General features: G+C 42.7%; 1 protein-coding gene across 1 annotated transcript in view; it reads right to left on the bottom strand.

The window, feature by feature from the left end:
* PDIA5 (protein disulfide isomerase family A member 5) overlaps positions 1 to 20,121 on the bottom strand; it is a 97,491-nt gene that overhangs the window by 10,722 nt on the left and 66,648 nt on the right. Inside the window, exons 14-15 of the mRNA XM_057368569.1 lie at positions 18,202 to 18,332; positions 3,481 to 3,551 (exon numbers count right to left, since the gene is read on the bottom strand). Of these exons, the coding sequence (XP_057224552.1) occupies positions 3,481 to 3,551; positions 18,202 to 18,332 (202 nt within the window). The remainder of the gene's footprint in view (positions 1 to 3,480; positions 3,552 to 18,201; positions 18,333 to 20,121) is intronic.

The following is a 20,121-nucleotide window of genomic DNA, read 5'->3' as shown; positions in this document are numbered from 1 at the left end:
TGAGTCCAATTAAAAAAAAATTCAACRCATGCTTTTTAAGCTAACAGGGATCAAATTCCTTGCCAGACTAAAATACGAACTCATTTGGATAATTCTGTACAGTCATTTGTTTGGTGTAATAATTTTAAACTCTGATTCACAATACACACTGGGGACCCAGCTTCACTGCAGTCTGGCAGCCCCCCACAACAGCCCAGCTCACCCCATTTGCTGCACCCTTTCCAGCAATCTCTGCCACAGCTGTTCCTGTAGGAACTCACAAGAACCCAGCTGTGGTGCTCTGATTTGGGTCAATGCATTTGTACAGGAACGGTCTCCTGTGAAAATGAGGGAGATTGGTCAAAGAGCAGCCCCATTGTGGGAGTGCCAGAGATTTGTTACTGAGAGGCCTTGAGGAGTTGAGAGTTTTTCTTCAGCAAATCCAAGCTGGAACATGACAAATCAGTTCCTTCAAGCTGAGTTTTAGGATCAGCCAAAAGGCAGAAAGCAGACTTTTTAAAGATTCAGTTTTCAAGAGAGACWGTGGAGCAGTTAGTGAACATGCCTTCCTGCTCTTCAATCTGTTCAGCAAAGTGACAACCCTCACATTTGCATTTTCTGACATACACTGGTCACTGCCAGAACTCGAGCAGTGGGGCACTGGCCAAGGGCTTTCCCCTGGCAGCTGTGTGCAAAGAGCACAGCACTCCAAGGTAACAATGCTCCAGATGCTTTCCCCCCTCCTCTCTTTTTCATTTTAAATAACTGAAACAACATGCTCACTACCACTGGAGTAGCCTCTCCACTGATCTGGTCCTACTGGCACTGAATTTTTCCAGGAAGATTGGAGACTGGAGGCTCTGGTTTGTGGGTCTCAGCACGAGCTGTGTTTTGCAGCAGCCCCAGGCCAGCGAAGCTTGGGGATTCCTGCTAAAGCCACCAGCAGTGATGTGGCCAATGAGAGCTGACATTCGGGGCCAATGTTCCGAGCAGTGCATTTTTAAATTCTGACTCCAGCAGTGCAGATGATGAAAAGTACAGAGCATTACACACAGCCCGGGGGGAGGGGGCTTCTGCGCCAAAACCACCCCCTTACAGTCAATCTGCAGAGCAGAGACACGGATTTAACAGCTTCAAGCTCTGCTCATCTTCAAAATTCCAATGTAAAGACTCAAAGTCTCCCAAAGGACACCTTTTAAGATACCATTTATAACCAATTCAAGGCTGGAATGTTTTTGATTTTTCTTTGGCTTCTTCAGGATTTAATGTTTAATTAAAAGACCCTTCTTTTAAAAAGATACAGTTTAAATACTTCCATATTCTGTTAACTGAAAAACGTTTCTCCAGGGGGAAAAAAAGGACACAACTGCAGAAATGAAGAAGTGAAAAGACACTACTACTAAAAATGAAAATTAGTAATCTTGCCCTGTTTTTGAAAGAATAGCTRCTTCTTTCCTGTTAAGCAGTGATTTCACAGAAGTGTGAAACCCTACTGAACTACAAATTAGTTTGAAGGCTCAGTCAGTTTGAAACATGGGAATATGCCCCGTGCTGCTTGTGGGAACAGCGATGGGCCCTTCTAAAGTCTAAAACAGGTTTGTTTTCTTTTCCACAATGGCACAAACTGGCAGCAAGAAGCACCTTGGCAGGTTATGGCTGTACACAATTAAATAGGGGCCCCCGAGATAATCAATCCCTGGCACTTTCATAAGTCATTGGGGTGGAATAACATCATTCTCCCTAACTGCACACACCTCTTTAAAACTGTACCAGCCTTAATATTCCCTACTGGCTCTCCTGTTCCAACTCATTACATTTTATATCTCCCCACTTCAGCCTTAAACTGAAGTCAAGAGTTGCAACTGTCAATCACTGCTCTGCTCTTGGAGTCCTTTCACAAYCTGCAGACTGAAGGAAAAGCTTCCCAGGCCTGCATTTCCCACCACCACCCTGCCCAGCTAACTGTGCCATGATTCAGATTGCTTGTTAATACATCCTGGAGCTCTAATAAGCAAGTTTCACATTGTTTGGTACATTTGTTTCATCTCCTCTGACTCAAATTTTAATGAGTTTMGGAAAGAGAGGCTTCGTTGGGAACTACCAGAAAAGTGGGAAAACAAGGATACTTTCTCWGAGATTGTGGAAACAAAAAAGTAACCAAAAGGCATCTGAGCAAACTAATTTACAGCAGCAGGAGAACTAAAAGCTGCATGCCTATGAATCTTCTGTGTGCCAGAGGGCAGAAGTGATGGACTCCTAATTTATGCAGTGAGTGATACAAGAATGATTTGTTTCCTGTCAATCTGATGCATTTTCTGTGAGTTACAGAATAGATGAGAGGAAAAGAAAAAAAATTACAAAAGCTCTTCTGTTACGGAGTACAACTGTTCCAAAATCACCTCTTCATTCAGAATACAGAATATTCTAAATAATATTCTATAAACTATTGCAGTTGGATGGGATCTACAAGGAGTATCTAGTCCAACTCCCTGACCAGTTCAGAGCTGACCAAAAGTTAAAGCCTGTTGTTAAGATATTGTCCACATGTCCCTTCAACACTGACAGGCTCAGGGCATCGAACACCCCTCTAAGGAAGCTTGTTCCAGGGCCTGATTACTCTCTTGGTAAAAAAATATTTCCTACTGTCCAGTCAGAACCTCCCCTGGCACAGCTTTGAACTATTCCCACATGTCCTGTCACTGGATTCCAAGGAGAAGAGCTCAGCATCTCTGCTTYCCCTCCTGAGGAAGGTGTAGAGAGCAATTTCCATAATAAATTGTCAAATCTTTTCATTGCCACACCTAAACACAAAGCAATTGTGAAGGTGGAATAAATTCAGAGACCAGAACGAAATACAGTTCACTGAAAGATAACAAAGAGGTTCCTATCTAGTTATGTGGTTAAATCCAGGAGCTCAAGTGGTGTTTTTTAAATCCTTAATCTGCATATGCTCATTGAAAATGGTTCAGCTCATGCAAGGAAATTACCCAGTGTGATTCAGCCATCAGATGCATTTTCAAGGCCAAAGCAGCAGGGTCCTAGAAGAACATCCTGGGCTCAAGTCAGCCAACTTACAGATATATATTATATTTTGTGCTATGCAGGCAAGGATTAGTTATGTGACTGAGGTCTTCAGGACTCTTACATAACCTGTGGTTTCTCTAGATGCACCCCAACTGCTGACAAAAGTYGAAGGGTGATGATGTGAATTATCTTTTTTTAATCCCTCAATGAGGAAGAGTTGTGTTTCACTTCACACAAAAAAAACTCTTACTCAGACTTAAACATAAAAGACAGAGAATTAGGGAAGGCAGAATGGGTTGGAAGTGTAACTCAGTTTTACCAAAAAAGATACAACCTCTTTTGATGCACGCGAGTTTCTTTCAGTGTAACAGCAATTTTAACTACAAGCCTTATCACCTTATCAGTAAGCAAAGTCTAAAAAGTACAAATTATGGAAAACATTCTTAAATATCACAGAAATAATTAACAGCAAGTTACCTTGCGATCTTCTTTAAAGACTTCAGCAGCAGTTGTGAAATGTGGAATGGCATTTTTACAGTGGGGACACCCTGTTTGACACAGGAAGAAAAAGACATCATAAACTTTAGTTGTAGGAAAGATACTGGGACAGACTCAAGACACAAGGTGAATCAGTGGAAAATGTGAATTAAAAATCACTTTATACAGGAGCTCTGGAGTTCTGGGATGAGAGGACAAAGCATGTGTAGACCATGTGTCAGCCACGTGGAAGTAAGCACATGTTTAAAATCCCTCTGACTTCAAGGAGTTTAAGTGTACATTTACAGTTCCATGACATCCCATACAGGGGCCACTGTGCATGGGGCTTTTCTCTATCACCAGTCCCCTAAGGCCACTTTAAGACCACRAGCCACAGACAGATCATTTCCCTGCTCTGTACATCCTGGTATTGCCATGTAGGTTATTACTGCTGTTGCCACAGATACCAGCATCATTTGGACATGGGAATAAAGACAGCACAGCTGTAAGCAGAAGGAGTTGCAAGTTGGAAAGGAAATTGCTGGGAGCATTTTTAAATGTTTGGAAATGCCCTGTGTTAAAGCTAAGCCATTGGGAACACAAGGGAGGGGAAGAGAAGCAAGTCCAGCAGACCAGACATCTTTCCCTGATGGAGAGCAGATGCCCAGYCCCAGGTTAGGATGACTGCTGCTGGCCTTCCTGGAGACCTTCCTCCTGTTCACTACAAGTGGGCAATACCTGAAGAGTTTTACAGATGCAGCACACAGAAACCCCAGAGCTTTGTATGGAAGATGGGCTGATACCACTTTGCACCACTGCAGCATTGAACAAAAGGCCAGCTGATCCCTCGCTTAAATATACACTGAATTTACTCAAACATTTCAAAGGAAGCTACAGAAGGGAAACCAGAACTGCTCTCGATTCAAGGTTCAKCTCTGAGTGCTCTTAAAGCACAAGCAATGTCTACAAATTATTGTCTATGAACAATCTAAACTACACTCAAAACATCATTACTATACTGAGCAAAGCTTTGAAAAGGAAAGTACCTGCATATATGTAACAAATTACTTTTTTTTCAAACCCAGCACAGAGGCTGATYCCAAGCAAAAACTCAGGACACTATKTTTTGCTTAGGTGAATGTTAAAAAAGAAATGGACACATTTCAGTCAAGCCTGTGTAATGCCGGCAAAGGAGTTCATCCTGCTATTACCTCTAGATAGGAACAGAAAAATCACAAATTAGATGCTCACAAGCACCAATTACAGCTTATGCTACTGTTGTTTACCAGTATTTTACATGATGAACAAGTGTCTGTGCTACTTTTAAGTCAAGACCAAACAAATGCCCTCTTAGGAGACTTGCAGCCACCCTAAGCTACTCTCACTCCTTCAGCTGACAAGAAAAATAGTATTTGTGCATAAACACTGCACACCCCTTTTCACAAAGGAGAGGCTGAATACCCCTTTCAGCTTCACCAAAATATAATTTYATTGCTTACATGCACTGCTTTGAATTTTAAAGCATTTCTTTCTTTTGAACAGGATTTTTAAAGCACCGCAGTGACACACCTGTATAAATACACTGAGAGTCCATGCAGTAGCTAAGAACACCAAAAGTCAAGGGAACATTTCCTGGGAAACTGAGGCACTCCTGTAAATCCATCTTAATGGCTTCAAACTCTTTATGCAGCACGATGGCAGCTCTCCTGCAGCAGCTGTGTGTCAGTGGCAGACAGTGCAGTGCTCTACAGTTTGCAATTATTATCAACCTTGTTGAGTTGTTCAGCATTTGCCTGGGAGAAAATGGTCAAGAAAGAAAAGAAGTAGGAGGAGGAAGAGAAGAAAGAGGAGGAGGAGGTGAAGGTTTCAGGCTGTTCCCATGTCCATCAGCCCACCCTGGTGACCCATTTTCTCTCTTACTGCTTGTCTGTCCTGTCTGCCTGATACTGAAGAGCCTGCAGGTCAAGCCTGCTCTCAACACATCTTGGATAATTTCCTGTACTGTGGGGGCACTGCCTTGGTTGATTTGTTAATCAAATACACAAATAAATCAGAACTGGTGACAACATCTAAAAAGAATTTCAGAAACAAAAAACTGCTAAAAATCAGGCACCTCTAAAACAGGAACACTTGTTCTTAACTACATGCTGCAGTTTTTCTGGAAAGCACTTCCAACTGTTACACTAGAACAGAAAGGCTCCTAAAAATTTAAACCCTTCAGGTTCACTTTTTTGCTTAAGATCTTGTGCTTGAAATTTAGATTTCACCAAAGAACATATTTTAAACCCTCAATAAAAGACATTTCAGGACAGTAAGGTCTCTCTCTAAGCCCCTAGTTTAGTTGTAGCGGGTAAGAGCTCTTCATGAGCCACACTCCTCAAGAAAATCAGAACATGATTCAACAAATAACAAGCATATTCTTCCACACAAGAATACCAAATCCAACATAAAATCACAAGAAGGCACCTTCATTTACCATCAGAAGCTCCATCCCTCCTCCCCTCACTTCTCTCTTGGCCCAACCTCCTTTCTTTACTGCACTGTGCTCGCAAAACTAAAACACAACCATATGGCTTTTGGCAGAGCTGCCTCCAAGTCCAGTAGGCATTTTGTTRGCCTTGGACATCCATCCACGGAACAGATGTGAATGCTACACTGAATTCCCAARGAGTTTCAAGGAGTCACTGAAAAAGGGGGAAGGAGCACATCATATGGAACAGCAGAACTTCATCTGTTACAACTTAGAAGAATTGCCAAATGCAGCAAACACTTGGAAGTCACCCAACCCAGTCATTCTATTTAAAGCACACATGCCAAAAAAAATAAAAGCAGAGGTTGATGTCTTCATTTTGACAGACGGAAAACTTGTTCTCCCCATTCCCTCTTCACACCCACTATCACACGTTTATTTTAAGTGTTAACACTATCTTCTAGATTCGAAAGTGCAAAGAAAGGAAATGTACTGAGCACAGTACATGAGGATAGGAAGTGTGCAGCCTCCTTACAAAGGATTTTTTCAGATGGGCTGGAATGGAAAGAAATTAAACCAGTGGCATCTGAAAGTGTGGGTAAAGTGTCAAGAACCAAAAGGTCCTGCCCCTTCTCAGTCACTATGGACTAAACAAGTGGGAAAATTCATTTTAGTTGGATAATTYGGATGCCATGGTAGGCACACAGATTTCCTGCAAGAACAAGAAGTGAAGTTTTAACTTAACAGCACTGAAAGCAGCACTTCTGGAAGCAGAGCCTTCTAACACAGGGCTTTGCTTTAACAATTTTCTTTTTTCGTTTYTACAACAGTGTCAAATTTGATCTCAACAGGGTTAAGAGCAGATGTGAACTGAACAGTAATTTCCTGTGCCTGACTTGAGAAATGTGAAAGAAACCTGCTCCTGGAACATCCAGCCTTTCCACAGGATCCYAGTACTGGCACTCAAAACCTCTAAATCACTCCTGCACATCTCCAGATAACTCAATTTCCTAATGCAGAAACACAGTGGCATCACCCCACAGRACAACAAGAGAGCTTGACATCTAAGGCACATGTGGTAGCATTTGCTGAGGCCATTCCCCATTCACTGTCAGCAAACACAGCTTTAACGGAGCTCTGGTCAGGCACTTTCACCTCTGTGCTCAGGATCTGGGTCTCTGCAGGAACCCCCAAACAGCCCATGGGGCATCTGCTCTCCCTGACCTGCTGGAGCACGAGAGCTCCTGCTTCAACCACAGCTCTCTGGGTCTATGTGAGAACACCKGCAACTCAGGAATTCTTAAATTCTCTTTGCCTCTGTGCTACAAATAAAAAAAAATACACAAGCCCAGTATTTTCTACAAGGATTTTATCCACCATTCACACTGTAAAGTTGGTAGGAGCTAGGAAGGCACACTGTGGTACAGTTGTGGCAGGCACCATCCCATTCCTCACCTTGAAAACCAAGTAGTTCTCAACTGATCTGGTATATGAGAAATACGGTTTCTGTGGGAAAAAATTCAAGAGGAATGGCTGATGAACAGCAGACGAGGGAAATCAAGCAAGCAAGCAAGCAAGCACGCTTCACTCAGAGCCATTATCACTGAGGGGAGAGGGAGCCAGATTAAAACTCCTCTAATTAGAGAGGCATTTAAAGGAAAGCTAGTGGCTCTTGTGGGAGATGAAACGATGGAAAATATATAACCCAGCTTATTTTCCATGGACAGGATTTACTGACAGCAGGAACAACCTGATGGTACAGCATCTTCTCTGGGTATCTTTGAGGAACCCAAKGAGCCAGCACTGGTTTGGGCACAAAAAGGTGCTGGAGCTTCATCCTCATGGAAACAYTGCTCTGAGGACTCTGAAGAAATAAACAACTGCAGGGTTGAGCTGGATGTGATTTGCAAAATGATGGTGCAACACATTTGTTACATGATGAAAAACAAAGATATCACATGAGGAAATAGAAAAATTTAATTAAGTGCTCACATCATCTTGTGAACTAATTTTTTGGKTTTTTTTTAACAAAAAGCAGACTGAGGAAAAAGTAATATAAATCCATTTGTCAGGCAAGGTAAAAATGACACAAAACTGATACGATGTGGTAGCAACTTGATAAACTCTCAGGCATAATATCCTGTGAAAACATTTTCCATAATTGCAGGGTCCCATGGGATGCAGAAGGGATGCAGAGGATTACAAAGCAAAGGAACAATGTCTTTATTACATTCAAATGGAGATTTTTTCATTGAACAGGTCTTCTTATTTTTAACCAGTGAGTTGTACAGAGATGATACTGAATCAAAAGTAAACTTAAGAGATTCTTAAAACTTTGGTGTACAAAGGTATTAGGACCAGATAGCAATTCTAAAGATGTCTCCCGAGTAATGCATGAAACAGATGCACCCTGTTGTACAATAGTCACCTCATTACATTTAAAATAAAATTGTGGCAAATTTTCAGAACTGCCTTAAGCAATCAAGTCCTCTTTCCAAAATACCACAGGTTTCCACTTGCTTAAATATGAAAAAACATCCCTTAAGTTAAGTTACTTCATGCTTTGTTTAATTTGAAACTACAAAGCCCAGTGATATAATATAACCTCTCTACAGCTGAACAGTACGAGGTTAATTCATTTCCTCAGAAGACTGGAAGCTGTATTAGCATAGCACATAGAAGAAAGGTGAAGCTGTTTTTAATGAATATGAATCAAAAGCTAACAATTTGTACAAAATAGATAAAGGAAGCAAATGGACATCAAAGTAGTATCTACAGTCAGCAGAGGTAATAATGATGTTTTAAGTATATAAGGGGCTGCAAAGGTATTAAAAGTGAAGGAAATCCAAACAATGCTAGCAATATAGCTTTGAAAGAAAATGATGGAGTTGTCAAAAGGAACTTCACTGAACATATAAATTAAAACAGTAAGTAGACGTGGAGAGGGCCTCTGCCTGGCACCTCTGAAATGCTGTGTGGGTCTGGGTCCACAAATCAACAGTAAGCTCAAACTGGAGGGGGCTCAGAAGACCCACAGGAAAAATAAGACTGAAAGATGTGTTTCATGGCAAAGGGAGTCAGGAAGCTCAGTGTGTCAACAGCTTAAATCCAAAGATTAAGAAGTGATAGAAATYGAGAAAAGTCAGTCTCTAAATTTCATTATAACGAGCTATTCAAGCCGGGTGCCAAAGGCTGAGTAAGCTCCAGAGCTGCGTGCTGAAGCCAGTCAAATTTAGATGGAAATTCACATTCCCCATCACTAGTGATTTTTAGTCTGAAAGGAAATGGTTTYCTAAAAGAGATGTTTTCACACAGTGTCTCTACCTGATCAGAAGGCAGCTGTCCTTGACTTGCATCACTGAGCTGAGACTGCCACAGCAGTGACATGGGCTGGCTGTCCCCGTGTCACCATCTCCGAGTGGCCGCAGCTGCAGGAGGCCAGCACTGCCCACGGGTCAGGCAAGGACAGCAGCCCCTGCCACCCCCAACCCCAGCACCCCAAATCAGAGCACTCCAGCAGCACAGATCAGGCATTTTGACTTCAGAAAGCACCACCTCACACCTTCTGCCCATCATTAATACACAATGATCTATAACCCTACCCTTGTTGTTGCCATGTGTGCTTTTAGCATCTTGTACATAATAAAAYCTTGATAAATAAAGTCACAAAGTGATGTGTGATATATTTTACATGAGCTCTTTTTCCAGAGAGATAGTTTAAACAGGCACACATTTTAATATAGACTGTTTTGTATTAAATACACTAACCTAAACTGTCAGTACTTTCACAAAAAAGTCCTGGCCAGCTCCTTAGAGGAGATCTGAAAGCCCAGTGATTTGTGAGCCCGTGTCATTTGTGCTGTCTGTGCTCTGCCCTCAGCATGAGAAAGGGCTCMGCTCCCCCCTCAGCCCCCGGCTTCCTTTAGTACCTCTCAACGGGTGATCTCAAATGCTTAACTAATATCAATTAATTACGCTTCAAATTGCCCCTAAGAGAGACAGACGTGATTATCCCCCTCTGTCATTACATCCAAGGTTAAATAGAGTCAGGAAGAGGTTAAGTGACTCTCAGGGTTCACAATCCTGCTTGACAGGGAGCAGGGCTGCAAGGTGCTGACTCCATTTGTTCAGCTGCGAAACCATCGGGGCCTCAGAGGGCTCAGCACGTGGCAGGATGGAGCCCTCAGCGTGCAAAGTGCAGAGCAGAGAATGACTTYCCAATTCCCCATCTCTGCTTGAAATCATCACCGTTTAAATAGCAGGGGTAGATAGTGCCCTCCGTTATTGGTTTTTAAATGACTGCAATTCCGAGCAAGTGCGAGCAGCAGCACTGCACAGCTATCAACGCCAGCCCGGGAGCTTGTACACYGCAGAGTCAAGCAAAGCCTGTTTCCACTTCAAGAGCTCCAAGTGATTAACTAGAATTAAAACAAGAATATTACTTGGTCAATCAAGGAAAGACAGGACACAGACAGTAATTGCACAGATAAGAGCTGAAAAAGGGTGTACTGCTTAAACCAGTGCAATTCGCGTGGCTACAGAAGTTATTGAATCCACAGGCAGATTTCAGAAAGGCATTTGGAGAMGTTACTGAAAGGTTAATTCAGTTTTGTCTTACCAGTAGAGAACTGGAGGGCCTTTTAATTGAATATCTGGACCCAGAGCTCATTTTATGACGTGACCTGACACCACAGTATAATCATATTTCTAAGACACGAGATATTAGTAATTGAAAGAGGGGGATTTGTTCTTTGAGTTGAAAAATGTTATGAGATTTTCASTTAAGCATCAGGTCAACCAAAGTCTTACTGCTCCTATCAACAAGCAAACTACTCCAAATTTCACAGCACAGTACCTTTGTTGAGTTTTTCCCAAGCTATCTGAGCTCTTATTTTGTAGCACTTTGGAGGCATACAGACRAAGCAAAACATAAAAAACCTGCAATTTTTTGGAAACCATAGCCTGATATATGAACAGCAGCAAAGTGAGGAGAGTAAAAAGACTCAGCACAAAATTCCTGGACTGTTTTATCCACTACAAAAAGCAAGGAYATGACTGYAGTGAATAACCAATGACATGCTAGSAGCCAGCATTTGGCAACAAACAACCCTGTAAGATGGAAAGCTGCACAGCAAGTCACCTCTGGACAAAAAGGATTAAAGAGAGACAGTTACACCCAGAACAAACCTGAGCATTTTCCACAGGGTTACAGGCCTGTGCAGCTCAGAGATGGCAGCAGCAGTTAACCAAGTCAGCATCAGCCCTGGTTAACTGCAAACACAGTTAAAGAGCAGATGAAATAATTTTGCCATCTGACGTGCCAGCGGCCACAATTCATAGAAGATGCACTGCTGAGCTAGCAACAGCCAGCAGTGCACTGGAATTTCAGCTGTGCTGATGCTTAAAAGCAGCTCCTGCTATGACAATGYCACTCACCACCAAAAAAAGCATCTGTCTTACTGGAGATGGGTTTCGTGACAAGGCATAAAGGTGGGTGGCATATTCATAGTCTTCAACCAACACAGCTGCACCAACACAGCGGTGTGTTCCTGAGGAGAGAATACCATGGGGCAAGAGCATGCACTTCCTTCCCTTTCTCACAAGCTGGAGCTGTTTATATACAGGCAAAATTCTGCACAACAAATCAAGCAGCTCTAACATTTTAGGGTTACAAAACAAGAGAAGCTGGATCACCCCAACAAATTTTAGTTTAGTGACAATGACAATGCTCCACCACAGCCACCTCAGAGCACTTCATGACAGCCACACAGTCTGGGGAAGCACCTCAACTTCTGAACTGAAAGCAGTTCAAACTATTCTCTCAGTGCCCATTATTCTCCTCAGCAAAAATGCTGGGGTCAAGAGCAGTTCTGCCAGCCCGACTGCAGAGACCACTCTAGAAATGCATCCTTTATCAAAGCCAGCCCGTTGAGGGGCTCTGTGGCACCAGAACTGTTTACACTGACAGAACAYGCCTCAGTGCCATGCCCATAACAAGAAAACCACGGATGCAGGGGAGAAAGCAGTCAGTGGCAGAGCTCACATAACAAAATTCCGCAGTGCCAGCCCACACAGGATTTAAAACCTCATTATCGGAGGGTCCAGACCTCGCCTCTGCCTCAGTCAACAACCAGAAAATCCCTCCTGCAAGGGTTTTTGCCTTGAAAGGAATTCTTTCTGTTCAGCATGTTTTTAATAATTTTTGGATGGCTTAAGCTTCATTTACAAACATGCACATTTTGTTCAGGCTCTTTGACAGCGCCTCCTAATCAAAACTTAACAAGATGTGCTTGCAAGTGACAGGAAAACCTCTTGGTGGGAGCCAATCCGAGGCCATTGCGGGACACTGAATTCAGCTGTGCTGCTGCTCTGCTCCGCACATCTGAACTCATAAACTCAATTGTCAAACATGTTGGGCTCCTCTGTGCATATTTCACATGGAACTGTGCCACCCAAGTCTGTAGAGTGACCCAGCAGAGACCCAGACTGCTCACCTCAGGCCCAGCAGCCACAGGCTGAGGCCTCGTGGCCAATAAAATCTGCTATGTTTGSCTACAGCAGTGCAGCTTAACCAAAACACTGCATTATCTCACCAAAACTGCCTGTGCAAAGGCTGAGATATGGGGTAAGCAGCTTTGTCCAAGCTTGCTCCAAAAAATAGGAAGGATGAAAAAAAAACCCTGCTTCCTGCTGAACAGCTTTTTGCTGACAGCTTGGGTTGCAGGGCTGGAGGAGCACACTGCCCTCCTGGCTGTCAGCATTAATAGCTRAAAACCATGTGCACCCTCTGTGCACAAAGTGTGACCCACTCGGGCAAGGACTCTCAGCCACGTGCCTTCTGTCATTGTGTATTCCTTGATGCACAACTTGGACAGAAGAAATGAAGCAGTTTTTGTTGTGAGAACATAGAAAAGGAGCATACCCGCATACAGAATAATTAATAGTTTGAACAAAGTGTGTGGATAAAATGAATGCAGGTTTGCTTGGCTCTCAGCATTTGATGCATTCCTGATGAAATACACAGGGATGGGCAGGACTCATTTAGTCTGATTTCTTACTGCTGAAGAAAGTCCTATCTGATTTCCCACTTGCTTCTTAATGGTGGCCAGGAGCTGACCCTTCAGACAGCAATGATGTCAATATTCCTGCTTTACTCTCTTTGTTTTACACCAGAACAACACTCGGGTACCATCTCCCACAAACAGCTTAGATCAACACAGCCTTTTAACGGCTCAAACAACATCCCAAAGTCTTCTGRGACTTTATGCTACACAGATCAGGCACTCTCATTCACTTCTTCCAGCCCTGAAAGAAAAACCCTGCAAAAAAGTTTAAGGGGAGARCCAAGAAGGTCGATGCCTTTAACATCGCATCCTCTTGTAGCGGTACAGCCACTTCCTCCATCCAAAAATACCTCATTAAAACCATCCTCAGGATGGTTTATATCTGGCTGTTCTCTGGGTAAGCCCCGTGGGTCAGGCTTCACCAGAAAATAACTTTTTCCAGCTGATGAAATTAATTTCCAGTGAAGTGAAAGTTTCACTGCTGAACAGAACCGGAAATCAGCTCCCAGCAAAGCATTTATTAAAAATACCCATTCTGTGAACYCTGTTGAGTCCCACAAATTGAGGCCATTTGGCAAGTTAATAACATTGGCAACTGCCACCCTTACAAACCATTAAAAGGGAGCACTTTCCCCCGACAACTTCCCGTTGCTGCAGAAAGTCTTTATTTTTAAGAGTGCTTATTAACTCGTGTTTTGACATTAAAAGTAGAAATTGAATGAAATTGCTCAACACCGAGTCCTGTCATTAAAAGTGACTGATCTAAAAACAGAGTGCCCTCCCCACCATCACTGGGACCTGTTAATGATTGGTCTATTATATATAATTCCTTTCTGACACAGTTGATTCATTTGTAGTCTCTTTGGACGCAGCAATCTCAACCAAAAAATGACACAAATATGTTTTCATGTGTTGGTCTCTCATAACTCACAAGTGGACATTTTCTGTTTCTGTGCAAGAATTAGCAGAGGGTATTATTAAACCTTTCCTGTTTAGAGAAAATCAGAACTGGATGAGAAGRGGGAAAAACAACCCAAAGCACAATCAACAAAACCAAACCCCACTGTGTATTTTGAACTGCTCTGTAACTATTCCTTGAAATAGAGCATTGATGTGTTGGAARGCACTTCTGAAGGTCATCTAGTCTAACTCCCTTGCTCAAAGCAGGGTCAGCTACAGCAGGTTGCCCAGTACTGTGTCCAKCTGGCTTTTGAATATCTCYRAGGTTGGRGCCTCTTGGGTCAACCTGTTCAAGTATTCAACCACCAACACAGTGAAAAAAACCACCACTTCATCTAAATATTTAAGCAAACTTCCCTGTGTTTCAAATTGAAACCCATTGCCTCTTGTCCTGTCCCTGGGCACTGCAGAGAAGAGTCCCACCTTGTTTCAATCACTCCTTTTCTCTCCTTAATTCTGTTTGAGTAATGCAGCAAAAACATCTCCAACCGCAAAGACATTATTTACTGGAACTTTTGTTACCCTTTGTGATTCTGACAACTAATCACAACCAACTGCTTCTATTTTGCACAGTTTTCAGTGCTACARGAGTAGGAGGTTAAAATTTAATGCATTGTCAAAGTCAAATCTCAATTATCTGGAATAACGGAGTGGAGAGAGCACATAAAAGTAAAAATGCRGATAAAACACATCCAGATAAGCTACATAAACAGAGAGGGCATAMGGGAAAGAAGAAAAGTCAGGGTGCTGATCTCAGAAGAGGCAGCAATGCAAAAGGGTTGGCCCAGGATGCCCGGTTTTAGTGCTGCAAGTCTTGAACCAAGCCCTGGCTGCAGAGCACAGACATGCAGCCATTGCCCTCCTGACCCTGGCTGGCTCAGCACTGCAGCCTTCCTGCTCCTGCCCATCTGGATCACTCCCCAACACAGCCCACTGCCCCCAAATCCAGATTATCCACAAACCAGGCTCCATGAGCACACCAAACCGTACTCAGACTAGTTGTCTCCTCTCCCCATTTCAGGATAAAGCCAAAGAGTTATGAAAGAAAATTCGGAGTAGCTGATGGAATCCCGTAGTCCAAAGACTGGATGATGGAAAAAATACAGACACAAATCCCATAAACTCTCCCCAGATGCTTCTCAAATGCTGGTGTATTAATCCTACTGCTTTCAAACAACTCCTCCCACCCCTCACAGCAGTCCCCACACACACCTGTGGCTTCAAACTTCCCTTCTGTAGATGGTACCCTTGTCTTCCTCTTATTTTGGGCGATTTGAATTTAAAGATGGGATGACAATTACATCTTTGCAAGAGCTGCACCAGAGTCCAGAGAAGAGCTGGGCCAGTGCTGTCCAGCACAGCCTGCTCCAAACCCCATCCCTGAGCAGCTCTAACACACACCAGCTCACAGCCCATGACAGTGTGGCACGGTACAGACCCCACCCACTCTGGTCCCAGGTACTACCTGGCACAAGCAGCACTGGGTTTTCTGCAGCAGGCACTTTGCCCCAAGTCAGTATTGGGGACCTGCCCCTACTCCAGCCTCCTGCCCCWAACCAGTCATTGCAGCACACACAGACACCACCAGGTGTGGGATCCTTGGGAATCAAGATCTCTGGGAGTGCCGAGTCTGCAGGAGGGGACTTTTTCCCCTTAAAATATTCCACAGGCATGCGGAATAACCTTTACGCTTCACCCATACTYGAGGAGACAGAGTAATAAGTTCCCTATCTTTTCCAAGTGGATGTAGCAGCCTTCTCCTCCAGAGCTAAATCACGGTGAGCACTGTTCAGTACCATTAAAGCCCTGCTCAGCTCAGCCTGAGTTATCGGCACAGCAGCAGCAGATTGCTGGTTCTCTTGTACATATTAAGTAATTTGGACTGGAAGCTGCCACAGAAAAGCCAGATCTCATTTTAATTTGCATCTAAGATATATATCTGTGGCCTTTGCCTAAAGGTTTGTCACTCTAGCTGAAAGCTTGGCAAAGGTCAGAATACTCAAMTTTCTGCTTTAAATTCTAATGACAGATGAGAGATACATTTCTTAGCATAAATATTTATATATAAACATACTTTATATATGCATTTATACACACCCCCCCAATCTCAAAATATCTCAGCATATGTGTAAGTGTAACAAATACTGCCGCAGAGTCACAAGTGAATGGAGAAGCATACTGTGAGTCTGCCCTGACCCAAGATGTGGATCTGAATAGAAAAWGAAAATTATTTGAGGTAATGGGACCTTAAAACTTTAGCAGTATTCCTTCTGCACTAAAATAAGTAAGTTAAGATTAATTGGCAATGCAAGCTCCAAGAGGTCTCAAGATTGAGAAAATGGTAAACAAGAGCTAATCTATCAAATTTATCAGGAGGCACATTATCACTGCAAAAAACCTGAAAAAACATAATGATTTGAATCACTGTAATTATTCGACCGCATTAATGTTTATTTCATAGAAACAGAGATTTAAAATATTCATCTGGTACTTGCTCCTGCACCCAGCAAAGTGCAGGCTCRTATTCCCTGTGTGTGCCTGCTTTCTGCTTTGCTCACAGACACTTCCACATTTAGAGAATGTGAACAAATCTGACAAATCAGAAACTGTGCATGACCCCCGTACTGACACCACAACGGCAACGCCGTCTTGGGAGTCACAGGAAGGCCAGACAGGGCTCTCGTTAACACCTCTCTGTCCTGTATAAAGGTGGTCTCATGCAGCACTGTGTCAAAAACAGTGCAAAAATGCGTCTGAAGTGCAGCCTCAAAGGACACAACAGTTTTACATCATGCAAGCYTTGCTTTTACAGCCTGCTCATACAGACAGGGCTGGGCTGATCTTTACTCACCCCTTCTGAAGTAAGGGTGGAAGTCAAACTGAAAAAAATTAGCCCACCAGGCAAAGTGCCTCTGCTTTCAACCCTGAGAGCTGCAGGCTCATCACACATAGTCTTTGCTTTAAACATGGCCTTAAAAAAGACCAAGGATCTGAATGCCTTAAAAAAATGCAGCTAAAAACCAAAAGTGAAATAAAATCTCTCTTACACAGAAAATCACTGGTTGGCTAAAGAGAACTCCAGAGATGGAGAACTCCTAAATCTTACCATTTCACGTACAATCATTTAATTTTAAAATTAAAATTTGCTCTTAACCAGCTGAGATCCATGAATCAGAAATTCCTGGCACAWGGGCAATTTTTAGTCAATAGGTGGTGGGAACTGGAAGGGAGAAGGAATTACATCCCCTTCCATTTTCTTTTACAACCTTCCAAAAACCTCCCCTCCTTTCTCGCACATCCCTTTGTGGGAGCCCCAAAGCATTCATGTTTAATTCTCTAACAGAAAAGGAAAATAAGGGGCTGCCTGATTAAACATTAAGGACTTTTTTCTCTCTTTATGGAAAATACCTTCAGTTACCAAGCTGGTAACTGTTTATTTGAAGGTTATCCATTAATTGCTGCTCATGCAATATGGAAGAAATTTATTTTGCATTTGGTGGGGACGGAGTCATGGTGTTATAAAGGCATGTTAATAGTACCTAATATTAAATGCATGGATTATCTTCTCCCTTTGATAAACTCCTCAAAAGTTAATAACTTGTACCTAGTCTGCCTGTCTCTGGGACAGCACAGGAAAACAGAAGAGGTCTCTCTCATTCACCTTATTTAAAAAGGGCCTGATTCTGAACTTCTCTACAAATATTCTCAGGAGCTTCAAAAACAAAGTGATAATGTGATGCATGCAAAACAATCYGGGAGGAGGAAGCTATGCCCCTGGTCCCAGTGGAGACTTAAATGCAGATTTATTACAGACAACATTTATTCCATCAAAATTTGTTCTCCGCCTCGTGGACTGATTCCTCTCACATCACTGTATTGATTTCACTACTGAAGTGCTGCACTAATGAATCAGGCTCTCCATGTCCACTGTGCTACTATAAAGACTCACATCTTGTTATATGGACCATAAAGTGCAGCAGAGGAAAATAAATCTGTTTTGGTTTTGTACTGCTGCCTGCTTTGGTGTCTGCATTAAATAATACAACCACTATATACTGGTTTGTTTCCATTTATAAAGATACAAATGATGGTGCCAATGATGCTCCCGTGCACTTAAGTCAGCTCTTTACCCTGAGAAGTCTGGGGACTGGGAAAGAATTAATTCAGGATTTCACAACAAATGTAGGGCTTATAAAACCCATCTACGCAGAGAAGTTATTTACTCACATGGTGCATAGAACATGACAAGGGTGTGCTTCTTCTTCTTCAAGGACTCCCTGAAGTCTTCTCCAGCAAGGTGGATAACACTAGTCTGTTTTTCTTCCCATGCAGGCTCAGGGGGAGGTGGTGCTTCGGGACTAGGAGACAATGAAATAGGTTTGAAAATGTTTCTGGAAGCAGACAAAGGGGCAGCATCATCCTCATCATAATTAGCATGAGAGAACTAATATGAAAAATCCTTCAGGGTGCCTGTGCAGCAGAAAGACATACTCTATATTTTCACCAGGCAACAATTAAAAAGATACAAGTTAATTTTTATGATTCAATAAAAATATCACTTAAGTGACTGTAGTCAGGCATATGAGTAGAAATGCCAAATAAAGGTTGCATCCAACATCTGTGTGAAAAAAAGCATTGTTTTGTATCACTGCACCATCCACAGGCATGAACCCAGAGGAACAGCAAAGGAATCAAAAGGCAACTGATACAGAACAGCATCTTCCATTCAAACATCCTTTTTGTACTCGTCACCGCTATCACACAAACTTCTGTAAAGAATTTCATGACCTTCTCTAGAATTCAGATATTAAAGCCAGGATGCAATAATCAGCATCGTTCCACTTGGAATACTGGGGGTGACTGAACTGGAATATTTTACCTTGGTAGAGAGAATGTCAGGTTTCAATTAGGACTGCACATACGGGCTAGATCAGAGCAATCCTGCACACCTAGAGCGACTCTAACAAAAATTCTGCTATTCACGAGCTCACAGACTTCTCTCAGACTCATTAAATTCATTCCTGCTGTATCTTAAATAGTGATTACTTACATAAAATCATCAGAATGGCACCACAGTATAAAGACCTTCATATGTCGCCTTGGTAATAAATTAGCTTTTCAGACTTTCCTGACACTTTGAATGACACCATTTTAAGTTGTATCAGGTACATAAAAACCAAGTGGAGAAAGACTAAATTTTTAAGTCCTTCTCAAAGTCACTTGGTGGACATTCATTGTATTTCCATCGTTACTGATTTTCTAGTTGTTAGAGAAAGACGGGCTGAATCCTGCCACCAACAGTTGTTGTAGGCTATCATTGATTACATTTACAGAGCTGTGACTTAATCTCACACAAGCTTTTCCACACTGACCTGGAATAAACTACCCAGGAACTGGTAACAACCTAGTGTGGTGCAGCACAGTCACCAGAGAGGAACCAGAACCAAAACCCACATGGCTGCAGCTAGACCACCCTGAGACAGATCTACACAAGCTGCACTTTTATCACCAGCCTGCACCCCAGATCATCCCTATTTCCACCAGCTTCAGTGCAGCTGTGACAATTCTATCCCTGGTCAGAAAACAAGGATGTTATTCTAATAACATCGAATAGAGAMTATCAGGAGAATATCAGGAGCCAAGAGCAGGAGACAAGTTGTGTAGGCTTCACCTGTGCTGCTGACTAGCTGAGGCTGCAGACAAAAGTCTTTCAGAGGCACAGCAGGATCCAGAAGAATTAACACCCCTTCCCTGTGCCTCACTGCTTATTCACCTGCCAGTATGCACAGGCAGCAKCAGCCTGACTGTTTAACTCACTACAAATTACACAGTGCTCAAAAGAGTCGAGCGAAGCAGTGAAATGAGGACAGCAACTTAACATACAATATGGATACAGCAGCCTGGAGCCTGCGTGGGCAGGGAGGCCAAGGGAACACTCTATCTAAAAGAAAAATACAGATAAAGCTTCTCAACGTGCTACAAAGATACTGCCAGACCACACCTATTACATGATTTGAAGCAAGAGATGTAATGAGAAAAGAGAGAGAGAGAGAGAGAAGAGAAGAGAAGAGAAGAGAAGAGAAGAGAAGAGAAGAGAAGAGAAGAGAAGAGAAGAGAAGAGAAGAGAAGAGAAGAGAAGAGAAGAGA

Source organism: Malurus melanocephalus, unplaced genomic scaffold (assembly GCF_030028575.1).
Source record: "Malurus melanocephalus ecotype Western Australia unplaced genomic scaffold, MMel_1.1 scaffold_94, whole genome shotgun sequence".
Taxonomy (NCBI): domain Eukaryota; kingdom Metazoa; phylum Chordata; class Aves; order Passeriformes; family Maluridae; genus Malurus; species Malurus melanocephalus.
Note: the sequence above shows the minus strand (reverse complement) of the source record. Positions and strands in the feature narration are given on the sequence as shown.